An 18,539-nucleotide genomic window follows, 5' to 3' on the forward strand; every position below is an offset into this window, starting at 1 on the left:
AAATAAAAATAAGAAAAATAAATCAGGAAACAGTCTTCTTAGTCTAACTACCACTAAGTCAATCCAGTATGACGAGATTTTCTTGTGGTCCTTGTGGAGATTAAAATCAACAAGTCACCTAACAGTGGGAAGAACAAATTAAAATCTGGTTCCATCTTAAATCTCTGAACTATTTCTTTTGTACAACAATTAATATGATAATCTGGCTGGATGCAAAGATATTACCAGTTAAGAGCAGTCAGAGAAAATAAATATTTCCTAGGAAGAATCAATTAAAGAATATGCCTTTTGTCATTTAGCTCCTACCACAAGCTCTGAAAGTAGGGCCTGGCAGGAAGGAGCCTTGTGCACCCTGCGCCTGTGCTGGGGCGCGCCTGCTCAGTGCCTGGCCCTGGGACCGCCGAAAGTGAACAAAGACGCTGACGGCAGCCAAAGAGTGAAAGAAAATCAAATCCAGGTAAATGCAGCCCACTAACCACTTACTGACCAATTTTTCAGTACAGCTGTACTTACACTGCTACAATTTTAAAAATTCACAGTTTTGTTTATTAATTTATTTATTTTTGAGACGGAGTTTCACTCTTGTTGCCCAGGCTGGAGTACAATGGCATGATCTCAGCTCACTGCAACCTCCCCTGCCCGGGTTCAAGCGATTCTCCTGCCTCAGCCTCCCGAGTAGCTGGGATTACAGGCACGCGTCACGATGCCCGGCTAGTTTTGTATTTGAAGTAGAGATGGGTTTCTCCATGTTGGTCAGGCTGGTCTTGAACTTCCAACCTTAGGTGATCTGCCCGCCTCAGCCTCCCAAAGTGGTGGGATTACGGGCAGCTTTATTTTTTTAAAAAACGTTTTCGCTGGGCGCGGTGGCTCATGCCTGTAATCCCAGCACTTTGGGAGGCCGAGACGGGCGGATCACGAGGTCAGGAGATCGAGACCATCCTGGCTAACACGGTGAAACCCCGTCTCTACTAAAAATACAAAAAACTAGCCAGGCGTGGTGACAGGCGCCTGTAGTCCCAGCTACTCGGGAGGCTGAGGCAGGAGAATGGTGTGAACCCGGGAGGCGGAGCTTGCAGTGAGCCGAGATTGCGACACTGCACTCCAGCCTGGGTGACAGAGCGAGACTCTGTCTCAAAAAAAAAAAAAAAAAACAAAAAACGTTTTCACAGGCCATTCATTGGCCATGGACCTATATAGGCTTTTCTCTTAAAGGTGCCGAATTTTAGATTACACTACAAAAAAACTCCACTTGGAAGTCTTCTAGACTCCTTTCAGAGAGTTACTCCTTTCTCTATGCTTAAAACTAATTGAAAAATTCTGTATTACAGAGATTTTTCTGAATTTCTTCAAAGGAATCTCTCTTTATCCCCTTATTCTTTCAATTCTCACCAGAAGTTTGTTACCAAAGTCAGTAGTGTCGCATAAAGAAGAAAGCACTCTCAGTCAAGGCTGGATTCACTATCTTGTATTCAATCCTGATCAAATGCCAACAGCTGTGTTCCTAGAGTTCCCCACTGCCCCTTACCTGGGGATGGTAGACACTCAGAGATTTCACTTTGTGCAAAGGTAGTAACACCTTCAATAAGAAAATCTTGTGCTCTTCTTTGAGTGGTAAGGCAAATCCATTAATTATACTGTAAAAAGAACATTTATTCCGTTTGAACATTTACAAATTCCAGGTTTTAAACAAACATCTTGCTGTTTTTCTTTCAATTTTTGTTGTTTTCACCATCAAAACTCAGCAGGCAAAATATACGTAGCCAAGCATGTTGCCATGCACCTGTGCCCCAGCTAATTTGGGAGGCTGAGGCGGGAGGATCATCTGAGCCCGGAGTTCAAGGCTGTAGTGTGCCATAATCACACCTGTGAAGAGCCACTGTTCCCTAGCCTGGGTAGTATAGTGAGCTCCTATACAGGGGTCTGTGGAACCCTTTATATAGCGCTCCGGTCCCCTCAACAGCCTACGAGGGAAATCTGAGGATTCTTCCTATATATACACATATGTGTGTGTGTATATGTGTATGTATCAGAAAAAAGAGGATATCAGCAAAAGTTTAAAAATATTAAACGCCTATGAGGAAGCATAGTTATTTTTATCCTTGTAACTACATAATTTAAACACTCTGGGTTTACAGGTGTTACCCAGAACAGCACGAGGCTGGCTCAACAGCAGGAGCCCCTGGTGGCAAAATCTTCCTCTCTAAACAGACCAGGAAGACGGGACAGTTCACGCGGGACCCCCCACCCAGCACCTTCCCTCAGCCTTATCCATCTGTAGGAATTCTTGCTGCCTGGAGTAATTCAGGTACGTTATTCTAATGCTGGTTAACACAGACCCAGCGGATACTGGATGAGGGCTGGTTAAAAACCAGGGCCAGGCGCGCTGGCTCACACCTGTAATCCCAGCATTTTGGGAATCTGAGGTGGGCAGATCACCTGAGGTCAGGAATTCAAGACCAGCCTGGCCAAGATGGTGAAAGCCCGTCTCTACTAAAAACACAAAGCATTAGCCAGGTGTGGTGGCAGGCTCCTGTAATGCCAGCTACTCGGGAGGCTGAGGCAGAGAATTGCTTGAACCTGGGAGGCGGAGTTTGCGGAGAGCTGAGATCCAGCCACTGCACTCCAGCCTGGGCAACAGAGCTAGACTCTGTCTCACACACAAAAGAAAACAAAACAACAACAACAAAACAAAATCAGTTAGAAAGCTGTTCCCTTGTGCATGAAAAGGGGGTCCTACTTAGAGCCTCCAAAGCAAAGTTTTTGTCTCAAACAACTAGTTTATTGTCTTGGTTTTGTAATTAGGCAAACAGAAGTTACTGTCACTGAGCTGCAGAAGTAGACAGAGCTGTCTCTAACTTGGTCTTCCATTATTCACTCTGCTCAGCATAGCGGGCAATGCGGGAAGGGCGAGCCTGGAGCGGCCCATCAGGGAGGGTGTGCTCACTCACAGGGTCACTCGCAGGCTCAACCTCTTCTGGAAGAAGGATAAAACTAATCAGTCTCTCGGCGGGAGCTGCACGGGGGCCCTACGCACACAGGGGCCCTATGCACGCAGCGTGGCGGGCTGTGTAACACACGTCATACAGCGCTCTGGTCCCTGCAACAACCTAGGAGGGAAATGTGACGATTCTCCCATCTTATAGAAGTACCTGCCCACAGTCACACATCTTGCAAGAGGCATCCTCTTCACCACTCACTGCACTGCACTGAGGAGAAACCCCACCCAAGTTTGTCTAAACTAAAAGTAGAATTGTCAACGGGGACATTTTTTCAAATTACATCTAAAATGGCAAGAATAGCTTTTCTCAGAACTACTGGGCGAGACCTGATCCACTGTGAGAAGAGAGTCTTGTGCTCAGGAGCTGCAGGGAGTCACTAGATCCACCCAGAGTGCTAGGCTTCTCCATCACAGACTGCTGAGAACCCTGAACTGCCCATCTACACTACTTCCCTAAAAAGGTGCAGGAAAAAGCACTTGCACACTTACTAGCCATGGGACCCTGAGGAACTCTGGCAAACAGTGGGTTAGAAGGTCTAATAAAAAATCTATGGGTTATCAATTAAATAAAAGTGGCCGGGCCTGGTGGCTCATGCCTGTAATCCCAGCACTTTGGGAGGTGAGGCGGGCAGATCACCTGAGGCCAGGAGTTCGAGACCAGCCTGGGTAACAAGGAAAAACCCCATCTCCACTAAAAATACAAAAATTAGCCAGGCATGGTGGCGGGCACCTGTAGTCCCAGCTACTCGGGAGGCTGAGGCAGCAGAATCGTTTGAACCAGGGAAGCAGAGACTGCAGTGAGCTGAGATTGCACCACTGCACTCGAGCCTGGGTGCCAGAGCAAGAGTCTCAAAAAGAAAAAGAAAAAAAAAAGGCGAGTAAAAACTTTACTTGGATAAAGATGATAAAAGTTTTGAAATGTTAATTATTTTATAAATATACATATAAAAACCCAAAGTAATTGAAAATATTAGCATTTACATGATACCCCAAATGCACAATCTATTCTTCTTCCAAGCTTCTAATATAAACCTTCTTAGGTAACTATTTTTAACATTGCTCTTGAGGAAATAACCGGAACTGTGTTTCCAGAGTAATGATACTGAGGTATACGAAGCACAATCTATGTACAGAACCCATAAAAATGGGAGAGATTTGTCATTTGGCATGTTCTAATCTAAGAGCTCACCAACTCCTGCTTTAAGTGAAATTTTACTTGAATTCTTTTAGAGAATGGTTTAAACTGCCTTGCTTTAAAGGGGGCAGCCGAACTCAATGAAATGGATCACTGGTATAAATTCCATCTACAGTCGTCTGCTGCCCATAACACAGAGGCTTACCTTCCCAATATTTCCAGTAGCTCTGCTATGCCATTATGGTGCTCTGTTTCATAAATAAACCTAGAAAAAACAATTTTCCAATTAGAATTGGACACTGAACGTGAATAAGAAAACAATGCCCTAGGGGGAGCCACGGAGCCAGGCAACAAGAAGCGCGTCTATTTGTGCAAACACACAGCCCGTCAGGAACCAAAGAAACTCCTCAAGGCCTGCAGCTGTAAATGCCTCAAGGGCAGGTCTTGCACAAATTTTTTTCTCAATATTTTATTTTGAAAAATTTCAAGCATCTAGGAAAACTGAAAGAGTTCTACAGTGAACACCCATTTCAACACCCAGATTGGACCACGAGCAATGTGCTCCATCTGCTTGATCACATACACAACTGTTCATCCATCTTTTACTCATTCATTAATCCATCTTACGTTTTTGCCGTATTTCAACATAAGCCAATGTCTTAATTTTCAAGCCTGCAATATTTAGCACAGTTCCTGCAAAGGGTAGAAGTGATTCCTGAACACCTCTTATTCTACCTGCCCAGTTTCCCACTGACACCCACGCACATCCTCCGTGCTGCCTCAGGTGCGATCTTTCTGAAGCACTCATCTGCGATAGACCCAGCTCCCTTCCTCTGAGATGTCTCTGTCCACTGCGCCTGCCTCTAGGGGACCCCCGGGACATGCACCCCACCCTCTGTGCCAGCCCGTCTCCCTTCAGATGGGGCCACCGCGAACACAGGGCCAAGGACTTCTCGTGACTATGTTCCCGGGACTAGGAGCAAGCCTGGCATCTGTTTGATGATGAAAACACGTCTGCTGAATAAACTGGGGACAAGGAGAGGGAACAGGGACATGTCAGGAAACAGGAAAATGTCCTCTCCGAAAAGGGGTCCTACAGAAACAAAGAAATCTCTCCCGTCCCAAGCCCTGTGCACCTGGGGTTGGTCTAGAGCAGCCCACTGGGGGTATCCTGCATGAAGTGAGAGGGTCTGAAAGATCCTGCCCATCAGATGAAAACCATTTGATTAGAGACAGCTCTAAGTCAAAAATAAGTTTGAGAAGATTAAAAAATTCAACTCTGAAATTTCATTCACTTTGTTTGAAACAAATGAAATGTGTGACCGTGATCTTAACATCCACAGGCGTGAAATATTTTTGAAGAATGGGTCTTAACATTTCTATGTTCCCAAACAATCAGAATGCACTGAGAGGTGGTGCTTGAATTGGATCCTGAAGGAGGATTTTAACAGATTTTTTAAAAAAATGGCACTGTGGAGAGGGAGAAGAACTCTGGCTGGAACAAAGGTTTGTGACGTGGAGTCGGGTGGGCAAGATGCGTGGAGAGGGTGGAAGGCCAGCTTAGAAAAACTGAAATCTGGCTGGGCACAGTGGCTCATGCCTATAATCCCAGCACTTTGGGAGGCCGAGGCAGGCAGAACACCTGAGGTCAGGAGTTCGAGACCAGCCTGGCCAACATGGCAAAACTCCATCTCTACTAAATATATAAAAATTAGCCGGGCATAGTGGCATATGCCTGTAATCCCACATATTCGAGAGGCTGAGGTGGGAGGATCACTTGAACCTGGAAGATGGAGGTTGCAGTGAGCTGAGGTGGCACCACTGCACTCCAGCCTGGGCAACAGAGACCCTGTTTCAAAACAAAACAAAACAAAACAAAACAAAACAAAACAAAACAAAACAAAAAAACCTGAGATCTGCTCTTGCAGGCGCCAGAAAGCAGAACCTTTAGCAGCGAGACGCAGCAGCACAGCAACGCATGTGACCAAAGCCTGAGAGTGAGGGAGAAACGTCACGAGGGCAAACCTTGGTGCCGTGGGTGACAGGAACGACAGTGGTGCCATGACAAGAAACAGAAAATGCTCTCCCCTGGTGTCCCTGAGCCTGCACCTACCCTGAGGTTTGGAAGCTGCGCCCAAGCAGAAGTCAGTGTGTGTGTCTACACTGAGAGGCGCTTTAATTTACCAAACTCACCCTGCAGGCTCCCTTTGCACACACTGCAGCCGTGTGGCTTCAGTTTACTATTCCTCTCGCATGGGCCTTGGAGAGCTGTGCTCTGGGCCCCTCCGAGGCAAAGAGCCCTGAACCCCTTCTGGTCTAGCTCCATCAGCTTTAACATTTACATAAGGGTGGCTTGCTGTTATAAGCCATTTTGTTTTCCTAAATCAACGTTACTACATTCTTACTGATACATTCTTAATTTCTAATTTTTTAAACCTGCTTTGAAGCAGGCAGAAGAAAGAGAAAATAAGGACAGTTCTTTTCCTTCTTCCTTTTCCAGCAGAAGACAAACAGGGACACCATGGGAGGGAAACAGAGATCCCTGGGAGCCAGCAAGAGCGTTTCTCACTCTTTCAGCAGAAAGGGAATCAGACCCCCCAGACACTAAGCTGGGAACCTGCTGGCTATAGAAGTCTCCAGAAGGGATTCTAAATGCCTTTCCTGCCTGTATGATGTGTTCTGGCCTCATGGGAAGAGGTGAGGCCAGAACAAAGGGTAGAAGTGACTCCTGAACACCTCTTATTCTACTTCTTTCTTATTTACTTATTATTCTACTTATTTCTCTGAAGCTGGGCTGTCCTTGTGCCCTGCTTTGACCAATACAAAGGGCAGAAGTCACTCTGCACCAGTTCCAAGCCAAGCTCTTAGGAGGACTGGGGGTCCTGCTTCTCCCCTCTTGGATGTGGCCATGGCTGTAGAAACTCCCACAACCTGGAGGAGCTCAAGGCATCACAGAGGCAGCGTGGGGACCTGCTCAGCAGCCCCTGGGAACCCTCCGGCCCCAGCACACGCCACGGAGCAGAACCGTCTGGATGAGCCCAGCGCAGATGACAGCATCACGAGGAGTGATGGGCCATGCTGACGGAAGCCACTGAGCTGGGGGCGGGTCCTGACTCCAGGATGGTGTGAGATAGTGATACATCCTGGCGATGACAGGGACAGTTTGATGGCATCTCTCTGTGAGATAAGAGCATGAGCAGGTGCTGCACAGCCTCGCTGCAGGGCCCGGGTGAGGACGGTGCATGACCCATGGCTGGTTATGCAGCAAGAGAAGGAACGGCACACTGCCCTGCCCACCCAGCCTCCAGGTCCCACTGTGTGCCAAAGCAGGTACCACAGGTTATGGACAGCACCGTTTAACTCACACTTAAGCTGACGATAATGAGAAACTATAGAAATAAACAGCAACCTGATATTTACATTTTCAGTTAAGTTGAACCAAATATGTTCAAAATGTTTTTTTCTTAGAAGACACAGCTGTACTATATTGAACTTACATGAGCTGGCTGGGTGTGACGGCTCACACCTGCAATCTCAGTGCTTTGGGAGGCTCAGGCAGGAGGATCACTTGAGGCCAGGAGTTTGAAACCAGCCTGGGCAACACAGTGAGATCCCCATCTCTACAAAAATTAAAAAAATTAGCCAGATGTGGTGGCACACATCTGTAGTCCCAGCTACTTGGGAAGCTGAGGTAGAAGGATCCCTTAAACTCAGGAGTTTAAGGCTGCAGTGAGCTATGGCGTATAGCATCACTGTACTCCAGCCTGGGTGACAGAGTGAGACCCTGCCTTAAAAAAAGAGAAAAGAAAAGGAAAAAAAAAAAAAAAACTTAGACGAGCTGAATGCATCTCTCAAGATCTTTCTTATTTTTTTCTCACATGAAATGAGGAGGTAGTGGTACTGACAATGAGGACCCAAATCAATGATGGAATCTAGATAGTATGCTTGCTTTTGATTGCATATATCAGGACAATTACAGAAAAGATTATTAAACGCATGCACAAAGACACAAATGCCATACTCTAGCACCAAACCTTTAGTGAGAACTGAACTAAATCATGTGTAATAACTTTTGAATACTAATCTATTTAAGTATTTCGTAAGGTTAAGGTATGACACATTTTCTACTTCTTAAATGCAGGTGTACAGTAGATTTGTGATTCTGCTATCTGAACAAAACCTACTAGGATTAAGAAAACAGAAATAGGTAGAGCTTTAATTTTAGGTCAAGACGACTGAAATTTAAATTATACCTGTTGTATGTTAATTAAATCATGCATATTATGTTTTCATAGATAAGCATACCAGGCAAGTAATGATCTTGTTGAAAAGGAATCATGATACCAAGAAACATAAACTAGAAACATAACATTTTGGAAAGTGACGCCATTCTCTGTTCCAGTTAATGTGTCAGGTCTGGGCTATGCCCAGCACCGGGCTCCATTTTATAAATGAGATGTGGGGAACTTGGAAGGAGTTCAAAGGAAAGTCACACACAGAGTCAAAGGCTCTCATGCCAAAATGCCCTATCAGGTGTGGAGGCCGGGAGGGAATGCGACCCTAATGACCGCAGAGGGGAAGGGCGGGGTGCTCCCGACATGGGATCCCAGCAAGGGACAGGAAGGGCCGGGGCGGTGGGTCTCGGCAGGGGGGTCTCATCTGCGATCTGTCTCAGATGCCCCTGTTCTTTTCCCATGCTTGGTCACAGTGACTAAGAAAGGACCCTGAGGTCTGCGTTGGCCGTGGCTGACACCTGGCCCCTTCTCCAGGCCATGGCCCATGCTCTGTCCACACCCTGGCCCTGCAGTGAGGCTGCGTAGGACCTGCTCATGCTCTTATCTCACAGAAAGACACCGTCATACCGTCCCCATCATCACCAGGATGTGTCACTACCTCGCACTACCTTGCACCATCCTGGAGTCAGGTGCCTTAGAGGCAGACATGAGTGTCAACTTGACTGGATTGAAGGATGCAAAGTATCGTCCCTGGGTATGTCTGTGAGGGTGCTGCCAAAGGAGATTAACATTTGAGTCAGTGGACCCATCCTTAATCTAGGTGGGCACCATCTAATCAGCTGCCAGTGCAGCCAGAATAAAGCAGGCAGAGGAACGTGGAAGGGCTAGACTGGCTGAGTCTTCAGGCCTCCATCTTTCTCCTGTGCTGGACGCTTCCTGCCCTTGAACACTGGACTCTAAGTTCTTCTTGCTTCTGGACTCTTAGACCTATACCAGTTGTTTGCCAGGGACTCCTGTGCTTTCGGTCACAGACTGAAGGTTGCACTGTCCGCCTCCCTACTTTTGAGGTTTTGGGACTCAGCTTGCAGATGGCCTATTGTGGGTCTTCACCTTGTGATCGTGTGAGTCAATTCTCCTAATAACTCCCCTTCATATATTCATCTATCCTATGAGTACTGCCCCTCTCGAGAACCTTCACTAACACAGTTGGGTTGGATGGAACCAATTTATCCCCACTTCTGGGAAACTAGACCTTTCAGTAGAAACAGGAACGATGGAGGGACCCAGGGTGAGGCGCTGGGGAACCTGGTGGCTCAGGAGGGAGCTGTGGGGAGAGGGGAGGGAGGCAGGGAGGATGAGCCCAGCTGGCCCACCGCACAGAGTGCACGAGGGGGTCCACCTGCACGTGACAGACAGGCTTTGAGAAACCCCCTCCACGTGCTGAGTCCTGTCAGAGGAGACGATGGGGTGGGGGAGCACTGAGTGGGGAAGTGAGCATCACCACATCCGAGGACAACGCCATCCACATGTGACTTACCTATAAAATATATTATTTATCTGTTTTCTGATGTAAGCTCTCAAGCCTAGGAATTTCCCATAGATTCTGTGAAGGGTGGTTTTAAGAAAATCTCTCTCCCGAGGATCTTCACTGTCAAAGAGCTCTAAAAGCTTTGAGAAGAAAAAGACACTTAGTGGCTGGCTGTCACCACTCCATCAGGGCTTTCAGAGTGTCAGCTAATTTGTACCTTACCTGCAATACAAACTTCTGATCAATATATTTCTTCGCTATATTAGGTTGGAAATCTGGAGACTCTAAAATCTTAAGAAAATTCATAAACAAGCTAGGAGAAAAAAACAACAACAACGCGTCAAATAACATGAGATTTTATTGAATGGAGATTAAAATATACCAGGAATTGAATCTTTACTGATCTGCAAATATTAGCCTCTTAAAGCCACATATCTACAGAATTAATGCTAAATTACATGGCTTAATTTAATGATAAATGGCGATGTAACTATTTTATTTGGTGAGACCCACAGATGCTTAAACGGCATTTAAACAAAATGATCTCCATGGTTGATGTACACTGTTCAGAGACTACAGGGCACAGATGCCACAAACCAGGCCATGACCCAACTCTGTGGGGGGAGGAGGGGATTTGCAGCCTGTCGCCCAGGAGTGTCCCAAAATGCCAAGGCACAGAGCCAACCAAATGCATAGGAACTCTGGGGCTGGCAGGTAAGAGGGCCCTAAGATGTGGACCCTGAACCGTGACTTCCTGGAGCTGGGACAATTCTTTCCCAGTGCAGACATACTGGGTAGGACAGCGTGGGAGGCCTGTCACGGGTGGATGGCCCTCCCACTCGCATGCCTGGCTCCTGCTCTGCTCTCGCTGACCCTGGTGCCTCCTTGCCAGCCACCCTTCTGCCTTACAAATGCCCTGGGGAAAGGCAGTGGCCAGTGCGGGGCCTGGGGGCCCAGCAGGCACACATTAAATATGAGTACCAAAAACTGGGAGACTGTCGGCTTAGGACCTCTGAGCCTGAATTCAACGGCCATCAACAAAGTGGCCATTTTCACTGAGAGCACACTGACAATTCCACATCTTCACTGGCTGTGTAAAGTGGTCAAACACACATATTAACTTTATTCTGCTGAAATATTCTTCTTGTATGTATGGGTTTGCGAGGACCATCCTACTGAGGAGGAGAGGTCCATCTGCCCAGACCTGTGCGCCTGCTCTGTGGACCCCAGGCTACTCCCATGCATCACTGGTGCCCTCTGATTCTGGTCACCCCAGAGCCCAATACCTGTAGATGAGGCCAGGCTGCTTCTAACGTTGGTTCGTCTTCCTCTGGGTCAAATTCTGCTCCCGTAGGATTGGAGGAAGGTGGTAATGTTCGAAACATGTTAACTGCAAACTAAAATCCACATATTCTATAATTACAACCAGGGCATTTAAAATATTGACAGAGAACATTTTAAAAAGTCTTAGGTAATTCTAACAGTAGCCGCTTCCCATGGTAACTTAGCTCCTCCATATCCTCAAAATGCAGAAGCCGTGTGGGTCCTCAAAGACAGCCTGGATCAAAACTGTAGCAGGAAACGTCACTTTGGACAGGTGAGCATGAAAGTTGACCACCAAAGTCATTTGAACTCTTGACTGTCAAACTTTAAATGACAACCAACACCAACAAAGGCTGATGGCACAGTGATGACTTCTGAGGTCTTATACTATCCAGTGGGTGCAAGAGCAAGGAGAATGTTCAAAATGAGAGTAAGAAAGGGACGAGATGAAGAAGGACACAGCAGAGATTCACAGCTGAAAATGCTGGAAACAGCAAGGGCTGCATGACGCAGGGAGGAACCGTGTGACAATGGCACCAACACCCTCCGCAATCCGCAACGACGAGGAAAGCAACAGGCAGGGTGGGACGACCTCTGAGTCAAAAGCTAGGATCATTTCCAGAGAAAGGACTGCTCGGGGCACAGAGGATTGTTGGGGGCGGCACGGCTGTGCGTCCAGGCATGGGCTGTTCGATTTCTCTCAGTCTGTTTGGACTTGTATAACACAGACTGACAGATCAGTGACAAACAGAAAAGAGTAGTGTTTCCATGTCATACATTTATAACCTATTTTTATTCTGTACTAAGTCTATTTATTTATTTATTTATTTATTTTATTTATTTATTTTTTGAGGCAATGTCTCCCTCTGCGGCCCAGGCTGGAGTGTAGTGGTGCGAACTCAGCTCACTGCAACCTCTGTCTCCTGCGTTCAAGCAATTCTTGTGCCTCACCCTCCTGAGTAGCTAGGATTACAGGTGTGCACCACCATGCATGGTAAATTTTTGTATTTTTAGTAGAAACGGGATTTCACCACTGTTTCACCACGCTGGCCAGGCCAGTTTCGAACTCCTGACCTCAAGTGATCCGTCCCCCCTCAGCCTCCCAAAGTGCTGGGATTACAGGTGTGAGTCACCGTGCCCAGTCCTCTTTTGTACTAAGCCTAAATATGATTGGTTACCTTATTGAATCTCTGAACGGATCATATGCCAGTTATATAACTGGGCTCTGGTGAATGGCTCTTACAGGTGATCACAAAAAGCCCCAGTTCCACCACTCTCAGAAGCACAAAATTAAAACCTTTGACATAAAAGATTAAAATCTGACTCTACGACAACAATGAGAAGATGTTTCTAGAGAGTCCAGGGCAAACTTGGCTGGCTTTAGATACCCAGTCTCGTAAAGACCAAGTTAATACTCAATGTTACCACTGTTGTTTCTTCCCTTCTTTTTCTTTTTTCCTCTTAAAGAGAGGGCGTCGCTCTGCTGCCCAGGCTGGAGTACAGTGGCCATCATTGCTCACTGCAGCCTCCAACTTCTGGGCTCACACGATCCTCCTGCCCCAGCCTCCCAAGTAGTTGGGACTACCAGCATGCACCACCATGCTCTGCTAATTTTATTTATTTTTTGCAGAGACAAGAACTCACTATGTTGCCCATGCTGGTCTCGAACTCCTGGGCTTAAGCAATCCTCCTGCCTTGGCCACCCAAAGTACTGGAATTAGAGGCATGAGCTACCGCACCTGCCTGTTTCTTCCCTTCTTTACTGGTATTGATACTGAACTCCAAACTTTAATATCATTTTTCAGAAAGTCATCAGCGATAAAAGCTCTGAGCATCAAGCATCTGAGCTTGTTCTCTGTGTCATCTCAGAGGGGAGCTGACGTAAAGACCACCTGTAATGGCCTTCACAGATAGTGTAGAAACGCAGGGATGAAAAAAGGGGCTGAAAAGCCAGAAACAACTAATTAAAAAAACTTTTATTAGTAAAAGTATGAGTAATGTTCCTGAGACACAGGTACAAGGAAAAAAGTCTGCAATCTAAAGCCAAGAGTTAGCCTGACTCTCACTGGTGTATGATTTCTGGCAATTTCTACTCTCCAGGGACTGTCCCCTCCTCTGTGAAGCTGATGTGCGTACAGGTCACTGCAAGGAGCCTCCCAAAGAACAGTGATTGCCAGGTGGACGGTCCTGCCTCAGTTGCTGGCCCACAGGAACTCGGTGCAGACAGGGGACTAGTCTGCCGCTCCTGGCACCCTGACCCCAAAGCCCACAGATATGAACAAGGAGATGCTAAGAGCTCAACTACTAAGGAAAGGCCACACACACACTTTGGGTGGGCCGTTGCCTCCTCCCAGGGTGTGTGGAGACGTAACAGAACTGGTCCTGTCAGCAGCAGCCACTGCCGAAGCTCTCCGTATCTTCTAGGGCCATGAAGGGTAGAGAGAGGAAAGTCTGAATTGAGTCTTTAGACCCTACAGGGAGTGTAGCATTTGTGAACTGGGGTTTTCTATCCTCTCTCTCAAAGCCAAAAGATTGGGGTCAGGGTCCAGCCACCCACAGGACAGGGTCACCTTCAGGAACGGGAGATGGCACTTTGTTATTCGGTGGGTTAGAGCTGTGAGCCCTGCCTGGTGCCGACAGGAGCGGAGCACAGTGTGGGGAGGGCAGAGCCTGGGCATGAACTCTGGGTGGCAGAGGAATCTGTGAACAGGACTATGCCTGGCAGGAGACTCTGGGAACAGCCTGTGACATCAGGGCCTGAGGAACCATGGCGCCTGGAAGGAAAGCAGGGCCGCCACTTCTGAGGTTTCTGGGATACAGAGGCCAGAGCAGGAGCTGTAGGGCCACACCACCCAGGAAGCTGCCAAGGGAGAGGGAAGTCAGCTCACCCAGAGAGGAGGCTGTAGGTCTCGGGGGAGAGGAAACAGCTGTCCCTCTGGAAGAGGCCTGCTGCCGCAGAGTCACAGATATGCCACAGAGGAAGAGACCACCATTCTGGCCAAGGCCACAGGGAGCAAGTGAGCAGAAGAACAGGCAGCTGCCCTTCCCCTCTTCCAGGTTCTGCTCAAAGCCCTGGGGAAGGGCGGGCAAGAAGGGCTCGGAGCCAACCCTGCTTCGTCTCCTCTCCCATGGCACGTCCCTCCCTGGCCAGGCTGCCTGGGGTGCGGTTTAGATGCCATTTGGAGAGGGTCTGAGATGAAAGCTTTAACCTAGATTGGATTTCTGTAACCAGGGATTACTAAAAAGTTAACCAACTTGCCCAAGATGTATTTAGGGTCAGGAAAGTGTGATTGCACCCATCATGGTTAAAGGCGATAACTGAAAAAAAGTAAAATGTCCCCTACTGTGCCAGCTGGCCGTATGTGTCAACCTGGCTAGGTCACAGTGCCCAGCTGTCCAAACACTGCTGTGGGTGTTGCTGTAAAGGCATTTTACAGATGTGGTTAACACCAAGAATCAATGGACTTCAAGTAGCGATCACCCTTGAGAATGTGGGGGCTTCAACTAGTCAGCTGAGAAGCCCGTGAGACCCAAACTGTGGCTTCTTTGAGGAGAGTCCACCTGTGGCCTGCAGTGTCCGCCACGGCCAAGTCTCCTGCCCGCTGCCCGTCCGTGGAGTCCAGACCTGCCCGCTGGACTCACCCACTGCAGAAGGCAAGTCCTTGAGATCTCAATCTGTCTCTCCTGCTGTTTCTCTGGACAGCCCTGACTAAGGCACCCAGTCAGCTGAGACTCCTAAGTAAACTGGTGGTTTCTACGAGCAGGAAAGCTAGTGATTAGGGTTTCCAGTTGAAGCTCTCCCGCACAGTGACAGTCAGCCCAGCAGTCAGGCCCCGTCTCAAACACCTGCACACTCACTGAATGCTTGATGCTGAGCTGAGGGCTCGTAAGGTGGCTCACATAGCTTGCTCTTAACACAATGTCCTCTCTTCAGTATCTGTCACGGACTCAATGGTTGTGGCCTCCCTTCCTCAAATTCATGTTAAAGACCTAAACCCTGGTGTGGCTGGATTTGGAGATGGGTCCTCAAAGAAAACAACGAACGGTGAATGAAGTCATAAGGGGGGGCCCTGGCCCTCCAGGATTAGTGTCTTTGTAAGGAGGGATAGTAGAAGGCTCGCATTCGCCTCCTCTGCACTTGCTCAGAGCAAAGGCCACGGGAGGGCACAGTGGCCGTCTGCAAGCCAGGAAGAGGCCCTCAGCAGGGAACAAACCCTGCTACACCCTGGAGTTTAGACTTTCCAGCCTCCAGAATGGAGAGAAGATACATTTCTGTGGTTTAAGCCACTGAGTCTGTGGCGTTTTCTTATGGCAGCCTGAGCAGACTGATACGACGTCCTTGACTGATGACCAAGCTAGGTCCAGGAAGGCTCATTCCAGCCAATTCTGATCGATTGAAAGTCATTTCTCATGTGTAAGGAAAAAAATCTTGCACTTCTAACTTCTACACACTTTTCTTACCACATTACATTGCATTAATTTAGTACACATCTCTAGAAAAGATTAAATAAAAAGTAGTATTTTGGGGGGAAAAGGAACAGAAAGCATACAGTGTATCACCTCAAATTATTCTCGGGTTTCTAACCTAGCAACATTTCTTAGCACAAAAGCTTCAGGGGCAAATCAGGGGCAGAAGCCTCAGGTACAGAAACCCGGGGTGCTGATGTCCGTGTGCAAATGTCACTGCCATGCTACCTGGATGCATGGATCTGGTCTGAGGAAACAGGGAAGACATCAACGTCATGCAGCGAACACCAAAGAAACTCTGAGGTCTAAGGAGCACTGGGTCTTCTGTGCAGCACACAGGTTCACTGTGACCTCTCAAATGAGACCTACGGATCCAGAGCGCACCCAGAGGTAAGGACGCAGAATCACGCTGCCCAAGAAAGGCAGCACAGCCTCATGCAAACAGTCTCTCTACATCCTCTTCCCACCTAGAAGAAGAACCTCAGAACAAACAGCCTGCCTGAGCCTCAATTTTCTCCTCTGTTGGAAAGGGTAAAGGCCAGGCGTGGTGACTCATGCCTGTAATTCCAGCCTTTGGGAGGCCAAGGTGGGTGGATCACTTGAGGTCAGGAGTTCAAAAGCAGCCTAGCCAACATGGTGAAACCCCATCTTCACTAAAAACAAAAAACTTAGCTGGGTGTGGTGGTGGGTGCCGGGAGTCCCAGCTACTCGGGAGGCTGAGGCAGGGGAATCACTTGAACCCTGGAGGTGGAAGTTGCAGTGAGCCGAGACTGCACCACTGCACTCCAGCCTGGGCAACAGAGTGAGACTCCATCTCAAAAAAAAAAAAAAGGTAAATCCTTTTTTTTTTTTTTGCATTGGGCTGTAGTGAGAATCACAGAAAACGCATGCAACAGCACTTACTAACTGGGAAAACATTACGCCCGAACAGTTAGCATTACACAGCACTTCCCAAACGTTTGACTGACCCGCACACAAAAATAAAGGCACGCACGTGAGCGCACACGTATGTCTGCATGTGAGTCACACAGCCCCATCTGTGCCAGGACCGACTCTGGTTAATCTCAGGAAGCACCTGCTTCTGCTGCCTCCCTGACACTTCCACTTTCAGTGCTTACATCAGTCCCGCAGATGTTCTCCAAATTGCTAAATTTATTAAATTAGATGTAAACTAGAATGGCCCAAGAAGCAACTTTACGAAAAATTCTTACAATTCAGCAATATCATGCAGCCTTTCTGTATGTGTTATCATTCATTACCAATGAGTGAAGTAATAAAATATTTATGCCATAACATAACTGCAGCAGTGTAACATATAAAAATTTTAAGACATGAAGGGATACATTTCAAAAAAAACAAAACACTGATAGTCTAACTTTAGAGGCAACAGGAAAGAAAGGTTTGATTATTTACAGTTCTCTGTTCAAAACCACAAGGGTTATTGTGTTATTTATTCTCTGTTTTATTCATTTCAACAGGATTTATAACAAATGAATTCATCAAAGATCAAATTACAGTTACTGCAGAACACTTCCTCCCGTGATAGAACTGTTAGGTTCTACAAGTCATATTGCTAAGAGATACATTTCTGGGACGGGCAGAATGTGTAAGCCCCTTCACAATACATGTATTTTTAAACACAAAATTGTCATTTGTTTGCAAATGATATAGCTGGAAAACGGAGGCAACAGACAGACCGTCACAACAAGACTACCACATGCAAATATCAAAAATACGAAACCAACAGCAACCACCTCTCCACTAACAATTAAACAATTACAAAAAAGAAACAGAGACGAAGCCTCCAGCTACCCAGACACCAAAACTATGAAGTGCCTGGGAATTACTGGCCTAGCTATAAGGCCTTGATGGAGAGAGCAGAAAACTCTAATAAAAAGCACTGAAGAATGCCCAAATAAAAGGAGGAACCTTTGATGTGGGATGACATCGTATTATAAAGATGGAACTTCACAAAGCAATGTAAAAAGTAGACACAATCTTAAACTGAACTTTCGATGAACTCAATGAACTTAACTTAAAATTTACGTAGAGGAGTAAAAATTGTGGTAGCATTCTTAAAAGGGAGAAACTACCCCTTTCCCCATTTGTAAAGTGAGTCTGAATCTGCTTTCATGGCGCCAGAACTCAGCTGTCATCTAGAGAACATAAATGTACAGCAATCCCAGCACCTACCACCGTGCCTGGCACCTAGGAGGTCCTCAAACACTTGCTGAGAGTAAATGGATCCTGGGAAAAGCACACATCAGTCACCTTATTAACTGCAACACCAATTAATTACCTGGAAACTGTGAAAAATGTCTCATTAAACCTTTACATCTCAGCTGCAAAGTAATTACAGTCCTAATTGGGCCCCTAATTTTAAGCTCTTCCACGATGCTGTACATTTTCTTTGGAATATTTATCTCAAGTATGACTGGGTGGCTGGGAAGTCCTTGGTTTAAGGTCTCCCTGGCGCACAATGAGTACTCGGCAGCGACGCGAGGCTAAGGGAAAGCCAAGGCTTCTTCCCACAAATCCACCTCGCGCTTCCTCCACAGCAAGAGCTGCTTTCAAAGAATCGATTTCACCTCCAAATAGATGCCATGATGTGACAGTCAAGAACCACACTGAAAATTCTTACTTTGAATAACTTGCTATTTTTACAATCTATTCAAACATGTTCCTAAATAGCAGTTAAAGATATGGAAATAAAAATTTATGGGCGAGGAGCAGTGGCTCACCCCTGTAATCCCAGCCAGCACTTTGGGAGGCTGAGGTGGGCAGGTCACCTGAGGTTAGGAGCTCAAGACCAGCCTGGCCAACATGATAAAACCCCGTCTCTACTAAAAATAC

General features: G+C 47.0%; 1 protein-coding gene across 1 annotated transcript in view; it reads right to left on the reverse strand.

Moving 5' to 3' along the window:
• The window catches only part of PPP2R5C (protein phosphatase 2 regulatory subunit B'gamma), a 169,503-nt gene that overhangs the window by 33,849 nt on the left and 117,115 nt on the right, over positions 1–18,539 (reverse strand). The window contains 6 exon segments of the mRNA XM_017892288.1: positions 1,526–1,634; positions 4,339–4,398; positions 9,906–10,036; positions 10,119–10,197; positions 10,199–10,209; positions 11,183–11,293. Coding sequence (XP_017747777.1) covers positions 1,526–1,634; positions 4,339–4,398; positions 9,906–10,036; positions 10,119–10,197; positions 10,199–10,209; positions 11,183–11,293 — 501 coding nt within the window.

Source organism: Rhinopithecus bieti, unplaced genomic scaffold (assembly GCF_001698545.2).
Source record: "Rhinopithecus bieti isolate Rb0 unplaced genomic scaffold, ASM169854v2 scaffold_20150, whole genome shotgun sequence".
Classification (NCBI taxonomy): Eukaryota; Metazoa; Chordata; class Mammalia; order Primates; family Cercopithecidae; genus Rhinopithecus; species Rhinopithecus bieti.